Genomic DNA, 26270 nt, shown 5'->3' with positions numbered 1-26270 from the left:
AAACCACCAGAAAAATGCAGATCAAGGCTGTCAATTTCGATTGTGGTCAAAACGATGGATCAAGTCCAAGATAATCATCAGGGTATTCATACATTATCCTATTGTTGGAGTTGAGGTGAAAAAATATATATTGCAAGGGTGTTTACATTGCAATATGAGCATATCAGATGTGAGCTTTTCGCAATCCAATTGACCTCCTTCCCTCAGACTTTCTATTCACGCTCACTTCATATAAAGTCCATTGTAAACGTGTCTGAAAGGTTATTGTAATGTTGTGCTCATAAAGAAGGGACATTTTATTTGGTTCCAAAAAGAGCAAAACATGTTTTACTCAAAGGCATCATCATTGTTCACCACTGACAATAGGAACAACAGGTGTATTGTTTTATAGGCATGTTTACTGTGTGCATATCCATGGTGATACAGACGGTCGTCTACACAAGACGTAAGAAAATGTGAAATGTAACAAATACAGGAGATAACTCCATGACGTGCTTGTACAGTATGTCTCAAATAACGGACAATCTAAACGAAGGCAACCTCTCATAAAAGGCTTTGACTATTATACATTCTCTAAGTACCAAATGCCAGTATGTAAGGGGGCAACATTCACAAATTGTAAAACATTTAGAGCTTCAATACTCAGTACAAAGAAGTGTTTTGCTCAATAACTCTGACAGCTACCAGAATTAAAGCGTCCACTGTGTAGGGTGTTAGAGAACACGGTTCTCCTTTTCCATCACTGAGGTGGTACAGTTCAGCAAGTCTTTTATCATCCTCTATAGATGTGTGTATTCATGTGTTCAGGTCTAACAATATCTGTGTAACATTATTCAGCTGCTGTACACTGGAACCTACTGAAGCTCCAGTAATGTCCTGAGTGAGCTACTTGGACCACCCAGACCTTTGACTTTGTTCTCTAGGCCGGTGTTGATCCTCAGATAAGGCTGGTTTCAGGGGACCACGAGTCAGTGAGAATGAATAGCCTGGCTGGAAAGCAAAATGCTCTCTATACGTAAAGCCCTATTACATTTATCTTGGCTATAGAAGCGTTAACATGCAGACATACTGTGGCACAGTTACTTTCATCATTTTATATTTGAATGCATTTAAGGTTGACCTCTCAATTAAACATTTTGTGCATCAGGCTAGCATTTGACAAAATACCGGGATATTTTATGTAATGAATGTCATTGAGCCTCATTCAGAAAATTCTAAAGATGTTTTTTTGTTTTTTTTAACCCCCTTTTACTCCCCAATTTTTGTGGTATCCAATTGGTACTTACAGTCTTGTCTCATCGCTGCACCTCCCGTACAGCCTCAGGAGAGGCGAAGGTCCCCCAAAACACAACCCAACCAAGCCGCACTGCTTCTTGACACAATTCCCGCTTAACCCGGAAGCCAGCCACACCAACGTGTTGGAGGAAACACCGTACACCTGGCGTCCACGTCAGTGTGCATGCGCCTGGCCCGCCACAGGAGTCACTAGAGAACTATGGGCAAGGACATCCCTGCCGGCCAAACCCTCTCCTAGCCTGGACGACGCTGGGCCAATTCTGCACCGCCCCATGGGTCTCCCAATCACGGCCAGCTGCGACAGAGCCTGGACTCGAACCAGAATCTCTAGACCACTGCGCCCCTCGGGAGGCCAAAGATGTAATACATGTTTGGAATATGTTTGTTTTATATGCTTGTGTTTTGTTTTTATTTCATTTTTTCTTTGTATTTCCTATTTGTTGATTGCATTTCGTATTTGTACTTGATGCCTGTATTTTTGTATTGTGCATGGCTTAGTTGAAAACGAGACATTGGTCTGAACATAACTCCCTGTCAAAATAAAGGTAAAAACAAACCAAAAAAGGTTTTCTACATCATACAGTAGGTAATAAATTGAAGGTGAAAACATACAGACAGTCAGGGACTACATTCCAAGGAGGTGTTGTCATCATACCTTTCCTTTGTCCCTCATGGAGCCTTTTCCGAGGATGGACATCTTTGCTCCTGTTTCTTCTTGTAATCTTTTCATGGAATTGCCCCGTGGACCCAACAGCTTCCCAACAAAATTAAACTGCAACAGAGGAGAGGAAAGGCAATGTTTCTAAAACAGCTTCCTTGACAGTTTTCAATTATATACCTATTACATACTGAAGTAAATGGAAATTAGGTTACATACTGCAAGGGGAAAAAAGATTAGAGAAAAATATAGATTACAGTTGGCTAACAATCAACCTTTTTTTAAAAACCTCTTGAGGATTAGCCCCCTTTTTATTTTATAAATTTTTTTCAGCCTAAAATGACATACCCAAATCTAACTGCCTGTAGCTCAGGCCCTGATGCAAGGATATGCATATTCTTGGTACCATTTGATAGGAAACACTTTGAAGTTTATGGAAATGTGAAAGGAATGTAGTAGAATATAACACAATAGATCTGGTCAAAGATAATACAAAGAAGAAAACAACTGTTCTTTTGTATTTTTTGGGACCATCATGTTTGAAATGAAAGAGAAAGGCCATAATGTATTATTCCATCAGTGTATATGCAAAGTTTTAGACTGATCCAATGAACCATTGCATTGGTGTCCAAATTTTGTATCAAGACTGCCCAAATGTGCCAAATTTGTTTATTAATAACTGTTCATGTTCAAAATTGTGCACTCTCCTCAAACAATATCATGGTATTATTTCACTGTAAAAGCTACTGTAAATTGGACAGCGCAGTTAGATTAACAAGAATGTAAGCTTTCTGCCAATATCAGATATGTCTATGTCCTGGGAAATGTTCTTGTTACTTACAACCTCATGCTAATCTCATTAGCCTACGTTAGCTCAACCATCCCGTGGAAGGGACACCGATCCCGAAGAAGTTTTCACTATTGCTGAATAAAACAAAAAAAGACATGGAAAAAACTGCAACAATTCAACAATGTTCAGCCATGTGTGCTGCACAATACCCATGTGAATGGGTCTTAATCTCATCTGAGGTAGAACATAACAGCCTTTGTGTTCCAAATGGCACCCCATTCCCTTTATAGTGCACTAGTTTTGACCAGGGTCCATAGGGTAGTGCACTATATATGAAATATGGGGAATATTTGAGACACAGACAGTTATCAGCTCTGTCCCTTAGTTAAACCGCTGAGGCTGAGTCAGTCATGTCTTATTATTGCTCAGGGTCATCAATGTTGTATGGAGAGGAAATAAAACATGTGCACCAGCCAATACAATTCCTGGGAATGATCCAGAGGTCAGAGCCAGGAAAGTGAGAAATAATGATTTTCTTCCCATTGGGAAATCAAGGAATCACTATCCAGATGAGGAACTATCAAATGCCTGCCTTCAGGCACTGGCTAACAGAACTCATCTCAGACTGTAGACTTGCTGTTGGACTAAAAACGAGGCCTCAGGATATTACTGTTACTGTCTTTTTTCTTTGTCACTGTTGGAGATTTGCAGTGACCACAATGGTGACCCTCAACATCATAATAGAAGTGATTTAGTTGAGTCCTTTGCTAATGGAAAAGTAATTATTCTCAGACTATTCATTCAATAAAACCACAATCAGAACACCAATTTGAAACACCCCATGGGTTATTAAGTGATTTAGATTTACAACTGCCAAAAATCCTGTTGAGGTCTCTCCCGTTGTTCTCATTTCTCGACCACTCCACCAACATTTTCAAATGAATGGCTTGACCTTCAAATGTTTGTTGTGACCAGCTGATAACTCAACCTCCTCCAGAGCTGAACAGTTGGTCAACTACCCATCTAGACATCTCCTGCCCTGGCCTCACGAATTACTATAACCTATTCATAAGATTACACAAGGACCCCCCTCCCCATGCACTGAGGCTCTACAGGCTATTCAGCCACCCGGAGCCATGGTCAACTGTTTTCTGTATTGCAGCTGCAAACTGGCGGATACCGAAGTGGCACATGACTGCATACTCAGCTTATCTTATCTCTGACATCATGAAGGACCGCATGAAAAGCAAAAGGATTCGGTTCGGAGAAGTCCAACATACATCGCCAACAGAGCTCCACTCTACCTCCATCCATCTCTTCTTTCTGAGGTGATTGAGTTGGGTATTCTGTCTTCTCTGGGGCTGCTTTGACAGGAATATCCTACAGCTGGCTGGGAGCCCTGGAGCAGATGGTCGCCACGACTACAGTGAGAAGTAGCTCGCTGGGCGGCAGCAGAACAGTGGCCTGTTCTCATTACGCTAATGAATGTCTGGAGCCACTCTTAGGCTCCGTGGTGGGCAATTTCGGCTTTAGAAGGGGGCATGGTTCAGTGTTAAATGAGGTTTGAAATGATGCAAGCCACCCCCTGCAGCCCCAACACCGATAAGGCTGAGGATGTTAGAATCTGGGTGTGTTGCTGAAGCAGCAAATTTGTATGGGGATTTTTATTTTTTACTTGTGGAATTACGCAGGTACTAATCTAAATAAATAATGGGAAGATTGTGTTTATATCAAGAGTATGACTATGACTTTATGTACAAAGGATGTGAGGTTTGTTGATGCAGATAAACAAAAACAAGCATTATGTACACCTTCTAGTACTGACTCGTACAAATCATTTGTTCAAATCCAAATTACTGCAAAGTGTAAATAGAATAATTTTGGACTTAAAGTCAGTATCTTCCAAAAAAATACGACGTTCCTAAATCATTGGATATTTGAGGGTTGGGTTTTGATTTCAATCATGCTCAGTCATGCCCACTTGTCCACTAGCACGGGATGGTAATGCCTAGGGGGAATGGTCATGCATGGAGAAACAGCTGCGCTGAGTACGCTCTATCCTGTAGTAGCAGAATCAACCTACAGACAGACCTGCACAATAGCATACAGTGCCACTGATTTTACATGAAACAACATACAAATGTAGAATCTTAATTTGAGACGGTTTGCGACAGCAAGAGAATAACCTTCCAGCAACAGGACATTAATTATTATGTGGATTATAATTGTAGGTGGACATTTTTGTAGGGGTTGATAAAAAATCAATAGAAAATCAAATTAAATCAATTTCAGACTTAGTTTTTATTAAGGGCTTGGTGGCCATTCGTCACAAATTATGATGGCCTTTTTGGGATATTTCAACTAGATACAACAGGTTTAGACTTTACAGTCCAATATTTATTTAACTTGGCAAGTCAGTTAAGAACAAATTCTTATTTTCAATGACAGCCTAGGAACAGTGGGTTAACTGCCTTGTTCAGGGGCAGAACAACAGATTTTTACCTTGTCAGTTCGGGGATTTGATCTGGCAATCATTTTGGTTACTAGTCCAACACGCTAACCACTATGCTACTTGCCACCCCAGGTAGCCTAGTGGTTAGATGCTTATTTACAAGCCCATTTTCAACAATGTAGGGTTAACAAAGTAAGACAAAATTTGCTAAATAAAAAGGAAATTGTAACACAATCAAAACAATAACGAGGCTATATACAAGGTGTACCAGAACTGAGTCAATGTGCAGGAGCAGGAGGTAGTTGAGGTCGTTGAGGTAATAGAGTATGTACATGTGGGTAGGGGTAAAGTTGACTAGACAATCAGGATGTGTTGCATCTACACTCTCTGAAAAAAGGGTACCAAAGGGGTTCCAAAGGGGTTTATTTCTAAGAGTGTACAGCTCAGGACAGTCATGCTCCTGTGAGTACCTGTGAATGTGTGAGTAAATTACTTTTTACACATGAGTCTCTGTGACAGAGAACTGCTCCCTTGCGCCGAGGGCATATGTTTTTTTTGAAGTGGGTGACATTTATTTTCTTCTAAATGTTTTTACAGACGGTACACTGCAAACCAGTTTGACCACTCAACTCGATTCAGGCGATTTTCTTTCAAATCTATTAGAATCCATTTACCAAAAAAAATGGTTAAACCACAGACTGAAGAGGAAGCGAGACATCCTAGTCCCTCATTTTTTCTGGTTCAAACACAGTCAATGAACCAAGCAGACCAGACCCAGCTGCTTTCACATTGGTGCCTATGGGTGACCCCCCCCCATCTTCATCTTCATTCATCCAAAATGTTTTGATTGACAATCCTATGTCTACTTGCTAATACACCACTTACATTTAGTTTTGTAATTTAACCAGTAGAATGTCTGCATGCTCTTCACCTAACACAAATGTGAATATTTCAAGTATCATGTTGCAAGTTTAAAATTGCCCATGGATCCTGAGATCCATAGATCCTGAGATCCATAGATCCTGAGATGTATGCCCTGACATCAGCAATGTTCTTTGTGAGAAGTCACTGACGTGACCTTTAAACACACTTGAAATATGAAGAAAATAATCACAGTGACATAACCGAGACAATCACTACTTGCTAGAGCACATCTCCTTAGAGACGAGCCCCGAGATTTCAATAAAACAAAAGGTGAAACATCCTCAATAAACACTGTGGCAACCTTCCCACTGAATGTCACACTGAACGGAAACGGCTGCAAATGACTGTCTTGTCATGCAGCTCACAAAGGAAGTTTACATGGCTGTAATCTATTGAGCCTCTCGCACAGCACATTTGTCTTCCGACTTCAGCACTTCACAGTTGGACTATTTGAAATGCATTATTCTCTTTCCTGCAGTCAAATGGCCTAGTGGTCTAATGGGTGGAATGGTATTAATATTTTTCATAATTTCGTAATTAATAAAGGTTTTATTTTTCCGCAAAAATTCCAGTGTTTCTATGTCAAACAGTTTTGCAAATGATGCTTTCCGTGAAGACTACAAATTGTTTAGAGCAGAAGACGCCCGTCAACAATTTCCCCCCCATTTTTTTCACTTAAACATCTCACCTGTGAATTGGTTGATGTTTAAAATGGCATTATCCTTAAGCAAAAGAGCTGTTTACCTCGTATTACAACAATATAGTGGTTAATCTAACTGTATTGTTGAACAGTGAATTCACTGCAATGCTGATGGTAATGGTACAAAGGAGTCATTGATATTCAGAATCCTCTTTGCCTATTCAAGAAGCAAAGGTTTGAAATAGGCCACTTCTTAAAGCTGGAATTGTCCTCCAGCGATTTTTGAACTTTTACTGTTTGAAAAGCAATATCACAAGTATAAATACAGTAAAGTACACACACTAAAGGCCCCCGAAAATATGTTTTGATCAAACTATAGTTTTTTAGACACAACTGCAAACTTAAAGCTAAGCGTCAGTATAGAGACAAAGTAGAGTCGCAATTCAACGGCTCAGACACAAGAGGTATGTGGGAGGGTCTACAGTCAATCACGGATTACAAAAAGAAAACCAGCCCCGTCGTGGACCAGGATGTCTTGCTCCCAGACAGACTAAACAACTTCTTTGCCCGCTTTGAGGACAATACAGTGCCACTGACACGGCCCGCTACCAAAACCTGCGGACTCTCCTTCACTGCAGCCAACGTGAGTAAAACATTTAAACGTGTTAACCCTCGCAAGGCTGCAGGCCCAGACGTCATCCCCAGCCGCGTCCTCAGAGCATGCGCAGACCAGCTTGCTGGTGTGTTTACAGACATATTCAATCAATCCTTATCCCAGTCTGCTGTTCCTTCATGCTTCAAGAGGGCCACCACTGTACTGTATACCATCTACTGCATCTTGCCTATGCTGTTCTGTACCATCACTCATTTAATTATCTTTATGTACATATTCTTCATCGCTTTACACTTGTGTGTATAAGGTAGTTGTTGTGAATTGTTAGGTTAGATTACTCGTTGGTTATTACTGCATTGTCGGAACTAGAAGCACAAGCATTTGAGGCGGCAGGGTAGCCTAGTGGTTAGAGCGTTGAATTAGTAACTAGAATGTTGCAAGTTCAAACCCCTGAGCTGACAAGGTACAAATCTGTCATTCTGATCGTGAACAGGTAGTTAACCCACTGTTCCTAAGCTGTCATTGAAAATAAGAATTTGTTCTTAACTGACTTGCCTAATAATAAATAAATTTCACTACACTTGCATCAACATCTGCTGACCATGTGTCTGATTTGATTTGATTTAATGGAGTAGGGCATTCAATGATGGGAATCTGTGATGTCACCGGCCTCCCACTGCCATGTCATGACTTACCTGAACCACCTATTGAGATGTGCCTTTTGTTAAGTAAAACAGGTGTTAAATGAGGTGAAAAGGAGACTGGAGTACCATTTTAATCTGTTTGCGATATTACAATAACAAAAACATTACTGTAAACAACGAAAACAGTTTTTTCCCCCTCTGACATCATTGCATACACAATAGTAAAGCACAATAAGTACTGCAATTTTTTTACCATGCTTTCGTGGCGCTCCTCAGCTCGGCAACAAAGACTATAATAACGGATGTGGGGCAGCCAGTGGCGCTGTTTCCCCCTACTGCAAATTACATCTTTAAGAAACAACAATAAAAAATGGAAACCCTATGAAACACTTGACAGATCAAGGCAACATTAGAGTAACATTAGAGAGTACTGTCCTTGGAGGAGGCTCTTTTAAAGACAGCTAAAGCTGTCATTATGCTCCTTAAAGACAGCTAAAACTGTCATTACGCTCCTTAAAGACAGCTAAAACTGTCATTATGCTCCATTATGCTCCTTAAAGACAGCTAAAACTGTCATTATGCTCCTTAAAGACAGCTAAAACTGTCATTATGCTCCTTAAAGACAGCTAAAACTGTCATTACGCTCCTTAAAGACAGCTAAAACTGTCATTATGCTCCTTAAAGACAGCTAAAACTGTCATTACGCTCCTTAAATACAGCTAAAACTGTCATTATGCTCCTTAAAGACAGCTAAAACTGTCATTATGCTCCTTAAAGACAGCTAAAACTGTCATTACACTCCTTAAAGACAGCTAAAACTGTCATTACGCTCAGTTGGAGAGCAAAGAGGAGTCAGACTACAACACACTTAGGCTACAATACGCATAAACAACAATTTCACACAGCATACCAGCAGACAATTGGAGGTGTAATCCTAATGCAGGATTACACCTCAAAAAGGAGTTCCTCTTTGATGGATTTCAGGTGTGTGTTTGTGCACTGCACCCTAGCCCCCCACTCCAGTTTTGTGAGGCCAAATGAGATCTGCAGATGGTCTGAGACAGTCAGAAAGTCCCTGCTTGTTTAGCCAGCTGTGCTATTGGGTAATCCCAGTTCTGGCCTGATAGGGAGATTATAGCCTGAGGCGGAGCGGAGGTCTGTCTGCCTCCCTGCACTTTAATGGCTGAGGGATGACTGGGCGTCTGTGGACAGCGGCATTAGTTCCACAGAGCTTAGACACTGGCAGAGAGAGAAAGAGAGAGACAGAGAGAGGAGAGAGAGAGAGAGAGAAAGAGAGAGACAGAGAGAGGAGAGAGAGAGAGAAAGAGAGAGACAGAGAGAGGAGAGAGAGACTTTGTACATCGTTACAACACCGTCTCTATTCCTTTAGAACTTTTGTGAGAGTAATGTTTACTGTTCATTTTATATTGTTTATTTCATTTGATTTATTATCTATTTCACTTGCATTGGCAATGGCAATGTAAACGTGTTTCCGATGAGAGAGAGAGAGAGAGAGAGAGAGAGAGAGAGAGAGAGAGAGAGAGAGAGAGAGAGAGAGAGAGAGAGAGAAGCACTCTGCTAAGTGGAGGCCAGAAAGAGATGGCTGAGACTACAGGGCTAATGAGCCTACAGAAAGAAATGTCTTGGGTTTGGGGAATGGATGAAATGTACTGTATTTGTTTGGAGAAATATTACTGACAGCGTAATGTTATTGTAAGGGTTCTGGCAATACTATATTTTAAATCTATACTTGGAATTAATTTGGAAAGGAAAGTTGAAGGCTACATTCTTTTGCTGACAACTAAAAAAAGCCAAATGGAACCTCCTCAAATAATGCTTAGTGCAAGTAACAATCATGAAAATCTATGAGATTCAATTACTTTTCATCCTGAACTTGGAAAAAATATGGAAAAACCTAAGCAATCATGGGGACTATGTGTGTGTGTTTGGTTTAACATTCAGGGGATGCTGCGTTTTCTCACATTGTTCCCCAATGAAACAGGGATGTAAAGACACAGCACAGCAGGAACAAGTTTGTGATGAATCTGTGGCATTAACATACAGGGGGCTGGCAGCACAGATATAGACATGGAGCCTTGGTACAGGGGGCCAGCAGCACAGATATAGACATGGAGCCTTGGTACAGGGGGCCAGCAGCACAGATATAGACATGGAGCCTTGGTACAGGGGGCCAGCAGCACAGATATAGACATCGAGCCTTGGTAAAGGGGGCCAGCAGCACAGATATAGACATGGAGCCTTGGTACAGGGGGCCAGCAGCACCGATATAGACATGTAGCCTTGGTACAGGGGGCCAGCAGCACAGATATAGACATGTAGCCTTGGTACAGGGGGCCAGCAGCACAGATATAGACATGTAGCCTTGGTACAGGGGGCCAGCAGCACAGATATAGACATGTAGCCTTGGTACAGGGGGCCAGCAGCACAGATATAGACATGGAGCCTTGGTACAGGGGGTCAGCACAGATATAGACATGGAGCCTTGGTACAGGGGGCCAGCAGCACATATATAGACATGTAGCCTTGGTACAGGGGGCCAGCAGCACAGCTATAGACATGGAGCCTTGGTACAGGGGGCCAGCAGCACAGATATAGACATGTAGCCTTGGTACAGGGTTGCCAGCAGCACAGATATAGACATGGAGCCTTGGTAAAGGGGGCCAGTAGCACAGATATAGACATGTAGCCTTGGTACAGGGGGCCAGCAGCACAGATATAGACATGTAGCCTTGGTACAGGGGGCTGGCAGCACAGATATAGTCATGTAGCCTTAGTACAGGGGGCCAGCAGCACAGATATAGACATGTAGCCTTAGTACAGGGGGCCAGCAGCACAGATATAGACATGTAGCCTTGGTACAGGGGGCCAGCAGCACAGATATAGACATGTAGCCTTGGTACAGGGGGGCAGCAGCACAGATATAGACATGTAGCCTTGGTACAGGGGGCCAGCAGCACAGATATAGACATGTAGCCTTGGTACAGGGGGCCAGCAGCACAGATATAGACATGTAGCCTTGGTACAGGGGGGCAGCAGCACAGATATAGACATGTAGCCTTGGTACAGGGGGCCAGCAGCACAGATATAGTCATGGGGCCTTGGTACAGGGGGCCAGCAGCACAGATATAGACATCTAGCCTTGGTACAGGGGGCCAGCAGCACAGATATAGACATGTAGCCTTGGTACAGGTGGCCAGCAGCACAGATATAGACATGTCGCCTTGGTACAGGGGGTCAGCAGCACAGATATAGTCATGGAGCCTTGGTACAGGGGGCCAGCAGCACAGATATAGACATGGAGCCTGGTACAGGGGGCCAGCAGCACAGATATAGACATGTAGCCTTGGTACAGGGGGCTGGCAGCACAGATATAGTCATGTAGCCTTGGTACAGGGGGCCAGCAGCACAGATATAGACATGTAGCCTAGGTACAGGGGGCCAGCAGCACAGATATAGACATGTAGCCTTGGTACAGGGGGCCAGCAGCACAGATATAGTCATGGAGCCTTTGTACAGGGGGCCAGCAGCACAGATATAGTCATGGAGCCTTGGTACAGGGGGCCAGCAGCACAGATATAGACATGTAGCCTTGGTACAGGGGGCCAGCAGCACAGATATAGACATTGAGCCTTGGTACAGGGTGTCAGCAGCACAGATATATTCATGGAGCCTTGGTACAGGGGGTCAGCAGCACAGATATAGTCATGGAGCCTTGGTACAGGGGGCCAGCAGCACATATATAGACATGGAGCCTTGGTACAGGGGCCAGCAGCACAGATATAGACATGGAGCCTTGGTACAGGGGGCCAGCAGCACAGATATAGACATAGAGCCTTGGTACAGGGGGCCAGCAGCACAGATATAGACATGGAGCCTTGGTACAGGGGGCCAGCAGCACAGATATAGACATGGAGCCTTGGTACAGGGGGCCAGCAGCACAGATATAGACATAGAGCCTTGGTACAGGGGGCCAGCAGCACAGATATAGTCATGGAGCCTTGGTACAGGGGGCCAGCAGCACAGATATAGACATGTAGCCTTGGTACAGGGGGCCAGCAGCACAGATATAGACATGGAGCCTTGGTACAGGGTGTCAGCAGCACAGATATATTCATGGAGCCTTGGTACAGGGGGTCAGCAGCACAGATATAGTCATGGAGCCTTGGTACAGGGGGCCAGCAGCACATATATAGACATGGAGCCTTGGTACAGGGGCCAGCAGCACAGATATAGACATGGAGCCTTGGTACAGGGGGCCAGCAGCACAGATATAGACATAGAGCCTTGGTACAGGGGGCCAGCAGCACAGATATAGACATGGAGCCTTGGTACAGGGGGCCAGCAGCACAGATATAGACATAGAGCCTTGGTACAGGGGCCAGCAGCACAGATATAGACATAGAGCCTTGGTACAGGGGGCCAGCAGCACAGATATAGTCATGGAGCCTTGGTACAGGGGGCCAGCAGCACATATATAGACATGGAGCCTTGGTACAGGGGCCAGCAGCACAGATATAGACATGGAGCCTTGGTACAGGGGGCCAGCAGCACAGATATAGACATAGAGCCTTGGTACAGGGGGCCAGCAGCACAGATATAGACATGGAGCCTTGGTACAGGGGGCCAGCAGCACAGATATAGACATGGAGCCTTGGTACAGGGGGCCAGCAGCACAGATATAGACATAGAGCCTTGGTACAGGGGGCCAGCAGCACAGATATAGGCATGGAGCCTTGGTACAGGGGGCCAGCAGCACAGATATAGACATAGAGCCTTGGTACAGGGGGCCAGCAGCACAGATATAGTCATGGAGCCTTGGCACAGTGGGACAATACCTCAGATATTGTGTAAACAAACAGGACATTAGGACTGCTTCCTGTGAAGGAGAATAGCTGACAGGTTATTAAAGCCATTATCCCTACAGATGAGACTCAACAACCTCACAATGAATACCCCGGTCTGACTGGACTAAATTAATCTGGACCGTGAAACAGAGTCAAGCGTGACAGTCTTACGCTCTCTAAGATCAGCAGTCAGTCACACAGTTTTCTGAAGGAGAAATAAAAAACACGATGATGAAATGTGTGTCTATAACTTGTTGTTCTATCTCAACATTTGCGTATATTTGCTGGTTCTTTGTAGGGTTGCAAAGGGAGGGTATATTACTGGAAACGTTCAAAGTAAACTACCAGAATTTTGGCATCTTTCAAACATTTTATTTAATCTATCACAAGACATCTAGTGGCCCTTTTGGGTACTTCAGATTATCAAAGGTCTCTGTAATGATCTCTGGCCCATTGTATGGCCTTATCACATGTAAAATATAAGAAATAATTGAATAAGATACATTTTATTTAAAAAAATGGAATGACAAAGCTGTAAAACATTATCCTAAATACAAATCATCAACTTACTGAATACCATTGCTGTTAAATATGAGGGTTTCTATAACGTCTGCTTCCAACTCACACCCTCAAACATGTAGAGCCCCTGAACGCAGCCCACTTTCCAGCTCACTTTCCAGCCCACTTTCCAGCTCACTTTCCAGCCCACTTTCCAGCCCACTTTCCAGCCCACTTTCCAGCCCACTTTCCAGCTCACTTTCCAGCTCACTTTCCAGCCCACTTTCCAGCTCACACTACTGTTGCCCTTTTGGGCCCCCTGGGTATTACCTTCTGCCTGCCCCTGGACCCAGCTACCTGCCTCCTCCTGTGTATGACCTTCTGCCTGCCCCTGGACCCAGCTACCTGCCTCCTCCTGTGTATGACCTTCTGCCTGCCCCTGGACCCACATACCTGCCTCCTCCTGTGTATGTCCTTCTGCCTGCCCCTGGACCCAGCTACCTGCCTCCTCCTGTGTATGTCCTTCCGCCTGCCCCTGGACCCAGCTACCTGCCTCCTCCTGTGTATGTCCTTCTGCCTGCCCCTGGACCCAGCTACCTGCCTCCACCTGTGTATGACCTTCTGCCTACCCCTGGACCCAGCTACCTGCCTCCTCCTGTGTATGACCTTCTGCCTGCCCCTGGACCCAGCTACCTGCCTCCTCCTGTGTATGACCTTCTGCCTGCCCCTGGATCCAGCTACCTGCCTCCTCCTGTGTATGACCTTCTGCCTGCCCCTGGACCCACATACCTGCCTCCTCCTGTGTATGTCCTTCTGCCTGCCCCTGGACCCAGCTACCTGCCTCCACCTGTGTATGACCTTCTGCCTGCCCCTGGACCCAGCTACCTGCCTCCTCCTGTGTATGACCTTCTGCCTGCCCCTGGACCCAGCTACCTGCCTCCACCTGTGGTCCTTTGCAATAAACACCTTCTGTTCCCTGCGCTTGAAACCAGCTCGCTCCCCTCGTGTTCATTACAGTTTCAGCATGAAATATCCTTTTACATATATTTTTTACAAACTTGCATTTATTTTACTATGTCAATATGTACTGGTTGTCAATGTTTTGTGGTCAAACTGGTGGCAGTTGTGACAAAAGTCAGTTAATTGAACATAATGCCATTGTTGATTAGATGCTTTTTTCATGAATTAGGCTATTTTCTCTTGACCCGTATGGTCTATCTACTATACACCATTGAACAATATGGACACAGATATAATAAATTAACACTACATATGAATAAAAAAACAAGTTATTCAAGTATAAATGACCAAAGTTACAATGGATTGCCATAGATTTTATTTGAATAACTTTGGTAAAATACCAGTAGCTTTGCAGCCCTAGTTCTTTGACAAGCTGTTAGTATCCAGAAAGAACTGCCTGGCTATTACTAATGATTCTTCCTATGCAGTGTCAAAAGATTACACTCTGCAGTGCAACCCTTCTCCTTAGATCAGAATGTTTGGGGGTGTACAAGTTTTCTGCCGGAGGCAGATGTTCAACTGAGCTAACTACAAGCTAGGAGGAAGAAGCAAACACTCAAGACCTCTGCTTTGCTCTCAGAGGAAAACAATTTATGCCTGAAGCCTCTCTGCAGCAAGCAAAAACACAGTATCACTACTTTTGTATACTATCTCATAAACAGCTTTGTGTACAACAAAGTAACCAACAGGTCTGTCTCAGCAGGCTTGCAAAGAAAAACCCAAGATACCATCTTACATCCACTTAACTTTTCCTACAACGTGTTGTAAGGTCCTATTCAGGGCCTTATCTATGTTTAACACCTTTCAACAAGGTCGGTCCTCCTTTGGGACAATGGATTTCTTTGGCAATACAATGGGATTATTCTATGTGCAAAGCGCAGATACACCGCTATGTAAAGGTCACAAGAACTGAAGACTGATAAGCCTGAATGGGTGAGGCTCACAGGACCAAATGTCATTGCATGTGTACCTGGAGGGAGACTTTTCCTTTGGAAAAAAACTCAAAGGCTCTTTAAGCCAAACAAATGACTCAGAATTCTTTAAGGGCAAGAAGCTGGGGTTTTGCTTATCAGGGCACACAGGTAATGCAATTTTGAGATAATATATATGTTACATTTGTATCACTACTATAACATTTGTTTATATTGCAGGTTTATGTATTTTAAAGCTAGAATCCTTCATTGAAAAAAATGCCAAAGCGGGCCTCTGTTTTGGTATAAGGCTGAGGGATGGGCCTGGAGAAATGTTAACACTCTTAAATTCATAGACAGGGATATGGATGCATGGACTGACCATCCATGATATAAAATGTATAGTTTTAACCAGGTTTTGAGGATATACAGTGTTTACATTTACATTGTTTACAAACATTGGAATAAAACAAGTTTATATTTTTAGTTCTCATGGGGTACAACCATTGAACTAAGCAGTGAGGCAGTTGTACTGTAGTCTTCAAGAATCATAATTAATTTATGTCCAAAAATGGATGTAGCCACTTAAAATACAATTTAAAAGCCAAAAATACATGACTGGGAATATTTCAAGGGCAAGAAGCTGTTTTTTTGTTTATCATGTGTCATGACTGTCCACGAGAATTCAAATAGGTCAGATCAGGTTTGCAGTGAATAACTTCAATCAGGGGGGAGAACTAGGGGGGATTAACAACTCACGTCTTGTTGTAAATCAAGGGGAGAAGATGTAGGTCTCTCTCTCCAAATCCACCAAAGGAATGTGCTTTGTCTCAACAGACCTTTTTCCCGCTGAAACTCTAACACGTTCAAAAGCAACTACTGGAACAATATTTATAACCTAAAATGTGGGGAATGGTCAGAGGCCATCTATTGAACATTAGTGCCATTTTGTTTGTTATTTTGTGATGTCATTAACAATGTTATAAAGGAAATACTGTAACTTGGAAAGTATACCCACTACATGTACAAAGTTTCCATACTATGTATGGTGCATGTAACATGAAAAATTATGAAAGTGTTTTTGTTAATCGATGGATGTGATTTGAGAAACTATAAGAGATAATTGTTTTACATTACTTTGTAACTGACAAGTCATGCCTCATGTCCGCCCCTTTCCTGCAAACTGTATAAATGATGGGTAAGAAACTAAAATAGCAGACCAGAGAGACATCAAGCTGCAGCTGCATGTTTAAAGTGGTCTGAACTTTTAATCTCAACATGAGGTAGAGACGATAAACTCACCTACCGGACAATCACTAGTACGGATGGTTAGCTGTCCTAAGTGAAGCGAATTTAAGTAGAACTATTCTACTCTGCTCAAGTCATTGCATTATGCTACTCTCATGACCCCACTGGGAACCATCGACCTGGCTGGCTTGCCTATCTTCAAAGAAGCACATTCAGGAGCGAAATAAAATAAAATAAACTCTGTTCAGGAATACACGACAAGTCACTGGATACCGGACAACTACAAAGAAGGACAACAGTATGAAAACTGTCAGAACCAGCTATGTTGTGTCATTCTGCTAGGGATCTGTTAACGTATTAAGTATGCATGTTTATCCTGTGTTACCATTAATTAGCTAGTACATAAATAATTCAACCAATTTGTCTAGTATTGAATCGTAAGTAAGGCTCTGTTTAGTTAACATGCAAGGAGGTTAAGACTGTTCAGAATGATGATATGATACGAGGTTATGAGGTCATGATTAATTAGTTGATTGTTTAAATTATGTGATAGGTAAAGACCTTACAGAGTTCAATTTGGGAGATGGTAACTCTTTAAAGAACCACTCTCGTGGTGCCCCAGATCCTGATGAGTTAATTGTTACATGATTACTTTAATCGGGAAACAATTAAACATAGTTAGTTGATTAGATAAATAACAGTCATCAGATGAATGTTAAAGTCAAGTCATGACACATGGCAAACAGTTAATGCAATTTGAGATCATACACGTTACATTTTTATCACTACTACAACAGTTTGTTAATATTGCAGGTTTTACAGCTTTTAATCTGCAGTATAATTATATTTATCTGCGCTGGAATGTTTCTAATCAGGAATATGCACTTTTAAGCCAATTACAAACCAGCCGAACAGACATGGAGAAGTATATGCAACGTGTATGACAATGAGGCTAACCGTGTCAATGTCCTAACTGAGTAACATACTAAATGGAGTTTAAACAGTGCAGGTAAGATGACATTGTGGTTAGTGTGGACACAGTCTGTAGCATTGTGTATGTTGAGACTTTCGTTACTGTTTTGGCTGGAGTTATCCAGGCGTGATGAGATTACTGCATGAACTAATTCACATGGATGAATCTTGAATCTGTAGGTGAATAGCGGGATCTTGCTGTGATCAAACTGCATACAGGATGACAGTAAAACTCCACAGGTTTATTTAAGCAATAAGGCCAGACGGGGTGTGGTATATGGCCCCTGTAAATTGACCATATACCACAAACCCCAGAGGTGCCTTGTTGCTATTATAAAGTGGTTACCAGTAAAGTAGAACAGTAAAAATACATGTTTTGTCATACCCGTGGTATACAGTCTGATATACCACAACTTTCAGGCAATCAGCATTCAGGTGTCGAACCACGCAGTTTATAGTACAATTTTGAATCAAGGAGGAAATAGAAATATATGTTGCTTGTCAGTTGTTTTACTGCATTTATCTACATTTGATGAATACATTATTTCATGCATATTATGTCATACTAGCTTTGACATACAAGGTTTGTGTGCTCTTCCAAACCAAAACCCTGTCTGCAGAAAACAATAAAGAATCAACCGTTTCGTGGAGAGCAGAGCACCTGAAAATCTATTCCAAGCCTAGGGGGTATTTGATGTGAATCAATTAAATCTCATTAAGACAGCAAAGGGAAATAAAAACAAACTAAATTCAAGCAATGGTAGAAATAAATAATCAGCATTCAAAATGTCAATTAAGCCCAGCGAGCTGTTGATTATCATGGCAAAGGTATGTGGTGTAGACAGAGCCCTGAGCATCTGTACGTGGTGACTGTTTGTTGCATTGCAGCATTAAAGCCGAAGCTTCATCCTCCCATCTGGGCTGGAGAGAAAAGACAAATAAAAAGGACTTCACAAATGGGACGGATTGCCTCTCGGGGACCTGTAAAAAGACTGCACATGTCATGAGAAAGTTGGAGCGGCTTTATTAGTGGAAGGTGCAGCATCAGCAAAGAAGTCAAACAAGCCTGTTATGCCTGACGCAGCTTTGTAAAATGGGTGTATTTTTTCATCGTCTTCAGGGAGTGCTGTCCATATGCTTATAGATTTCAGTGAATCAATCAGGGGTAGCTAACGTGGTAATTCATTTCTCTCAAAGACCCAGACTGACGTCACTCATAGAACAGAAAAGTGCTTCACTTTTTGACGATTTTGGTCCGTTCACGCGCTGATGATTGACCGTCAAACACTGACATTATAATTGTTTCTCACTGTTGTGCAGGAAGGTTGGGGAAAGAAATAACATACCATGTTAGCTCCAAAGGCTTTTGGTTGATCACGCTGTGTATCTGACAGCTTGGCCAATCATGTGGAAGGCCTCTGAAAACAATTGGTTTGATGGTGATGCAATAAAGGTCAATACAACACAAGCCAAATCTCTCTTTCCACAGCTATTGATTGTTTTCAAAAAATTCACAGTAATCTGAGAGGTGATGAGATGTGAACAATCTCAACTTCCTCAGTATAGCAGTTGTTGTTAGACAACTCTTCTGCAGCAGATTATTTGTTGTTAGACAACTCTTCTGCAGTAGATTATTTGTTGTTAGACAATTCTTCAGTAGTACAGCAATTGTTGTTAGACAACTCTTCAGCAGTAGATTATTTGTTGTTAGACAACTCTTCTGCAGTAGATTATTTGTTGTTAGACAATTCTTCAGTAGTACAGCAATTGTTGTTAGACAACTCTTCAGCAGTAGATTATTTGTTGTTTGACAATTCTTCAGGAGTACAGTCATTGTTGTTAGACAACTCTTCTGCAGTAGATTATTTGTTGTTAGACAACTCTTCTGTAGTAGATTATTGGTTGTTAGACAACTCTTATGCAGTAGATTATTTGTTGTTAGACAACTCTTCTGCAGTAGATTATTTGTTGTTAGACAACTCTTCTGCAGTACAGTAATTGTTGTTAGACAACTCTTCTGCAGTAGATTATTTGTTGTTAGACAACTCTTCTGCAGTACAGTAATTGTTGTTAGACAACTCTTCTGCAGTACAGTAATTGTTGTTAGACAACTCTTCAGCAGTAGATTATTTGTTGTTTGACAATTCTTCAGGAGTACAGTCATTGTTGTTAGACAACTCTTCTGCAGTAGATTATTTGTTGTTAGACAACTCTTCTGTAGTAGATTATTGGTTGTTAGACAACTCTTATGCAGTAGATTATTTGTTGTTAGACAACTCTTCTGCAGTAGATTATTTGTTGTTAGACAACTCTTCTGCAGTACAGTAATTGTTGTTAGACAACTCTTCTGCAGTAGATTATTTGTTGTTAGACAACTCTTCTGCAGTACAGTAATTGTTGTTAGACAACTCTTCTGCAGTACAGTAATTGTTGTTAGACAACTCTTCTGCAGTAGATTATTTGTTGTTAGACAACTCTTCTGCAGTAGATTATTTGTTGTTAGACAACTCTTCTGCAGTACAGTAATTATTGTTAGACAACTCTTCTGCAGTACAGTAATTGTTGTTAGACAACTCTTCTGCAGTAGATTATTTGTTATTAGACAACTCTTCTGCAGTACAGTAATTGTTGTTAGACAACTCTTCTGCAGTACAGTAATTGTTGTTAGACAACTCTTCTGCAGTAGATTATTTGTTGTTAGACAACTCTTCTGCAGTACAGTAATTGTTGTTAGACAACTCTTCTGCAGTACAGTAATTGTTGTTAGACAACTCTTCTGCAGTACAGTAATTGTTGTTAGACAACTCTTCTGCAGTACAGTAATTGTTGTTAGACAACTCTTCTGCAGTACAGTCATTGTTGTTAAACAACTCTTCTGCAGTACAGTAATTGTTGTTAGACAACTCTTCTGCAGTACAGTAATTGTTGTTAGACAACTCTTCTGCAGTACAGTAATTGTTGTTAGACAACTCTTCTGCAGTACAGTAATTGTTGTTAGACAACTCTTCTGCAGTACAGTAATTGTTGTTAGACAACTTTTCTATCAAGTGATCAGTCCCCTTGTAATGCACAGTGCTCACTTACTATGCAGTGCCCCATAGAGACTGTAATTTATTCTGCTTGGGTTTAGATATCATTTGTAAGGTATTTTCAATACATATATAACCTTCAGAAAGTATTCATACCCCTTGACTTATTCCACATTTTGTGTTACAGCCTGAATTCAAAATGGATTAAATCTTTTTTTTCTCACCCATCTAAACACAATACCCCGTAATGACAAGGTGAAAACATGTTTTAAAAATGTTTGCAAATTTATTGAAAATTAAATACAGAAATATCTCATTTCCATAAGTATTCACACTCCGGATTCAATACAGAATCACATTTGGCAGCGGTTACAGCTGTGAGTCTTTCTGGGTAAGTCCCTAAGAGCTTTACACACCTGGATGGTACAATATTTGTACATTATTCTTTTTAAAATTCTTCAAGCTCTGTCAAGTTCGATGATGATCATTGTTAGACAGCCATTTTCAAGTCTTGCCATAGGTTTTCAGGCCCTTTTAAGTCAAAACTGTAACTACGCCACTCCGGAACATTCAATGTTGTCTTGGTAAGCAACTCCAGTGTATTTTTGGCCTTGTGTTTTAGGTTATTGTCCTGCTGAGAGGTGCATTTGTCTCCCAGTGTCTGTTGGAATGCGGACTGAACCAGGTTTTCCTCTAGGATTTGGCCTGGGCTTAGCTCTATTCCACTTCTTTTTATGCCAACAAACTCCCAAATACTTGCCAACAACAAGCATACCCATAACATGATGCAGCCACCACCATGCTTGAAAATATGAAAAGTGGTACTCAGTGATTTGCTGTTTTGGATTTTCCCCAAACATAACACTTTCTATTTAGGACATAAATGTAATTTATTTTCAAATTTTTTGCAGTTTTACTTTAGTGCCTTATTGAAAACAAGATGCATGTTTTGGAATATTTGTATTCTGTACTGGCCTCCTTCTTTTCACTCTCATTTTCACTCTCATTTATGTTGGTATTGTGGAGTAACTACAATGTTGTTGACACAAAAGGAAATGTGTAAAAAGTCAAAAGGAGTGAATCATTTCTGAAGGCACTGTATGTTACTGTATCCTTCAGGTATGTATTCTAACGAGAACAAAATAAGTCATGGGGAATGTTTGAACAATTCTTTCAACACGACATAGCTGATGAAACTATGGCTGCGTTTAGACAGGCTGCCCAATTCTGATATTTTTTTCACAAAATGTTATTTTTACCTATCAGATCAGTGAAAAGATCTGATGTGATTGTTCAAAAGACCAATTAGTGGAAAAAATATCTAAATTGTGGCAGCATCTCTACATGCAGCCATTGTGATAGATGGCACCCAGTTATCTTTGATGCCAACCCTACTGCCAAAGATGACATGTTCTAAAATCTCTCTCAAATTCCATCTGTGGTGGGGTCTTGCAGTATCATAATAATCTTTATAAATTCAAATAGTCCAGACGCTATAGCACTCGATCACTCGACCAATCAAGGCACAGATAACAGTATGGCAATTCGTTCATAAGATGTGATTCCCCATAATCAATTCAATTCAATGGGCTCTATTGGCATGGGAAACATATGTTTACATTGCCAAAGCAAGTGAAATAGATCATTATCTCCCACACAGATAATCTGATGACTGACTGTGACAAAGGAGATTCATTTCCCTGGATTGAGATAACCACAATACAATAAAAACAATTTGGGTAAAATACTGAGATATTCAAGAACTTCTCCAGTGATTGATAGATTTTCCCCCACGCCCCTTACACATTCTTAAATCTCCAACCGTAACATGAATGTTTTCAATTAAACCCTATCTCTTGAAATTACTAGATAGTTGTTTGTGCGCCCCATTCGTTTCTCAGCCCCAGTTTCAGTCTAAGGGAAAGCATATATCTCTGCTCTAAGGGAAATCTTTCACCTTGACTTATATCGCTGCTTGAAGGCCTCTGAGGCCTTAGGAGCCTGTGTCAGCAGGGACCATCTCATCCAGTGGTAGCCAGTAGAGTCTGGTAGTGGCATACCAAACATTCTTAGAAATTCTTAGAATTCTTCTTGGGGATTCTTAGAAAAATAGACTGCTGTAAAAAACATTCAATAGCAGCCTTACACTAGCTGCTGCTAAAGAGGGATGTTAACAAAGAAGTCACATCTGATCTTGTAATGTGGTTGGTGAATGGGAGGCAGTAATTTGATATTGTGCTACTGTATAGTATTGAGTGGCTTTTCGTATTCCTCCTTTGGGCTTCTGTTCAGATTACTTTAGAGTGAGGGAAGGACAGGCAGTTCATTCTGTATTATCTCATTCTGAGTGTAAATCCGCTGCAGGATTGGCCATTGGCCAAGATGATTGGAATACTTGTAATTCTCAAAAGGATTTCCTTTTCTACTGTAACTCGAGACAGTCTGGTATTTAATGAACTGCTCATCAATGTCTTGCCTATCTGACCCCACCTTATTTTCCAGAGATTCCAATGTACAGGTGTCGGATCTGAATTTGATCGCTCTTTTATTGCAGGAAATGAGTATGAGCTTTGTGATTTACATGAATTCACTGAAAACCCACACTAACACACTGTTAAATGAACAGTATTGCACTTTTCATGTAGTCTACTTTTGGCAATGTAATGGCCTAATAACCGATCAAGCAACATTATGGACTAAATCTGTTGCTGCAGGATAATGTTTCTGTGACAATGTAGGTCAAATTAAGATCCTACATCTGTACAGCTACAGTATTATATGGCTTGTGAAGAGTATTACGTTAAAGCTGTGTTTTTCACCTTTATGTAATATAATATGAATGAAAGGACAAAACTAAAGAGCTGACTTTTTTTACTTTAATTAGTCAAGATGTCTCAGTGGAAACAGCTGTCCAGAAATACAGTACTGTGTGGGGGAGCTGATCAGTTTGGCACATCTCAGATGGGGTCCCAAACAGGAACAGCCTGCACTACTTTATGCAAATGCACAAATTAAAATCAACCTACTTTAATGAGGACATCAAAGGAAGTGGCTCCATGCAACTGGAGCTCTGCCTGAGTCCCCGACTGCAGAACCAGAGAGAGCCTGCTCCTACTATTTTACACTTCCTGAGAGACAGGGCAGCTTGGCTCCCGCTCTTAGAGATTTGAGACTCGTTTAAATACAGAGAGGAGATCCTGAGCAAGCCAAAATGTACTTTCTCACAGATGGCCAACCCGAAGATGAGAAACACTGCATCTATACTACGTCATGACTTTATCTTGGCCAGGTCGCAGTTCTCAACTAGCCTATCTGGTTCTCAACTAGCCTACCTGGTTAAATAAAGGTGAAATATATCTTTTTTTAAATGACTGTGTTACTGTAAGGTTTCACAACAAGCAAATCAACCCATGGTGTAAAAGGCCATTCATATGTTGTATACATTGACCAATTACATTCTAAGTAACTTCGAAAAGGCCCCTTAACATCTACTATATATGCATTATGTTTAAATAGATCACCAATAATGCTCTTTAATAACAGTATTTGCAGTCAAGCCTCTCCTTAAAGCGTTCCAAGGAATATTCAAGCACTATCACAAGGATGGAAGCAAGAAGGGACAATATTAACCAGCAGCTGTTGAGTGGGTCAAAAGTTGACACTTACGATGCAGCAAAAATACACCTTAGCGTGTGTGTGTGTATGCGTGTCTGCATGTGTGTGTGTTCTTGCATGCTTGCATGTGTGCGTGTGTGTGTGTGTGTTTGATGGTCACTTGGCTGTCTCTAGGTCTCGCCCTCCCCCTCTTCACCTCATCACCTGTCTGTCTCGCGGCACCAATTATTTAGAAGAGGGCATGACCCCAGCAGCAGCACTGAGCCAGGTCAGTCCTACAGTGTTACCTCTTCTCTGCAGGAGCCATCCTGTCAAGATAGTACACAACTCTCCTAGTGAGCTGCCCTGTGAAGATAGTACACAGCTCTCCTAGTGAGCTGCCCTGTGAAGATAGTACACAGCTCTCCTAGTGAGCTGCCCTGTGAAGATAGTACACAGCTCTCCTAGTGAGCTGCCCTGTGAAGATAGTACATAGCTCTCCTAGTGAGCTGCCCTGTGAAGATAGTACACAGCTCTCCTAGTGAGCTGCCCTGTGAAGATAGTACATAGCTCTCCTAGTGAGCTGCCCTGTGAAGATAGTACACAGCTCTCCTAGTGAGCTGCCCCGTGAAGATAGTACACAGCTCTCCTGGTGAGCTGCCCTGTGAAGATAGTACATAGCTCTCCTAGTGAGCTGCCCTGTCAACTCCACAGATCTGATTGAACAGATTCATTTAGACCCTGCATGTTTTCAAGTTATTCAGAACCTAATCCAAACATTTCAATATATTTCAACAGCAGTTTTAATTGTCAAGACTATCAACAGCCCCTCTTTTCCTCCAGTAAGTGTTTTATAACTGCATGATATTCTCATTCTTTAGACTGATAAATGTTTCCCCTATTAGAGAGGTGAACTGTGTGGTAATTGAATAGCTGGTCCAGTGATTTGGATAGCAGGACACCGTGTCTAATACAGATGAGCCAGATGCTAACACTACTACTATCTATCCCAGACAGGCCCAGAAAGTGTTACAATATTAAATGAGATACACTGGTTTTGACATTATTGAGGCACTGGTTTTGGAATATCATTTTTGGCTCCAGTTAGTCAGTATAATTTAACATAAATCACCTGGGCCTAGTTTTTTCAAGAGTTATGTTTACGGATTTTAAAGTTGTCCTTTTTAGATAAAACTATACTAAATGTAATCACATTTGACCAAATAATTGATTAAAACAGACTATCTTGAAATGAAGGTCTACAGTAGCCTCAACAGCACTCTGTAGGGTAGCACCATAGTGTAGCTGGAGGACAGCTAACTTCCGTCTGCCTCTAAGGAACACTGACTTCAATACAAAACCTAGAACGCCCATGCTTCTCACCCCCTTCAATAGACTTTAAAAAAAATATTGACAAGTTTCCGGAGGACGTCCTCCAACCTAACAGAGCTCTTGCAACATCAGCTACAGCTAGCTAGCACTGCAGTGCATAACATGGGGTGAGTAGCTGACTCAAAGAGAGAGGAAGACAACAGTTTTGAACAAAATAAAATGACGTTCGAAGCAAGAGAGAAATAGAGAGAAAGAGAGATTTCGTAATGTTTTTCACTTTCAGTTTCACTTACTTAGCTAGCAAATGCAGCTAGCTAGTTTAGCCTACTCAAACATCCTGCTCAAACAGAGGGATGCTATGCTAGCTAGCTGGCTATGACTATCCAACACAACACTTGAACTCTTCCAAGTCAAGGTAAGATTTTGTTTTTATTAATTTATTGCCGCCGTGGCCCATGTGTGTGAGTACTAAACTGCTTAACTGTTTACTGACTCTACACTGTAACGTTACTGCATGATTGTAGTGGGTTTACTAACGTATTAGTTCTATTACCTATGTTGACTATGACATTACTTTAGATAATATGGTGACAACAATGTGGGCTGTGTGTAGCTGTATTGATATAATTTGGCTTGGAAAGGTTGTTTCGCCTTGTCACATACAGCTGATGTGTTGTACATTGAAGTCCACAAACAAAGGGAAAAGGTATTTGTATTTATTATGGATCCCCATTAGCTGATACCAAGGCAGCAGCTACTCTTCCTGGGGTCCTTCAAAAGTATT

General features: G+C 41.6%; 1 protein-coding gene across 1 annotated transcript in view; it reads right to left on the bottom strand.

Moving 5' to 3' along the window:
* LOC109870511 (KH domain-containing, RNA-binding, signal transduction-associated protein 2) overlaps positions 1-26270 on the bottom strand; it is a 124380-nt gene that overhangs the window by 62206 nt on the left and 35904 nt on the right. The window contains 1 exon segment of the mRNA XM_020461035.2: positions 1952-2068. Within this exon segment, the coding sequence (XP_020316624.2) occupies positions 1952-2068 (117 nt within the window).

The sequence above is a fragment of the Oncorhynchus kisutch genome, linkage group LG25 (genome assembly GCF_002021735.2).
Source record: "Oncorhynchus kisutch isolate 150728-3 linkage group LG25, Okis_V2, whole genome shotgun sequence".
Lineage (NCBI taxonomy): Eukaryota > Metazoa > Chordata > Actinopteri > Salmoniformes > Salmonidae > Oncorhynchus > Oncorhynchus kisutch.
The sequence above is the reverse complement of the archived record's forward strand: the minus strand, read 5'-3'. Positions and strand labels throughout refer to the sequence as shown.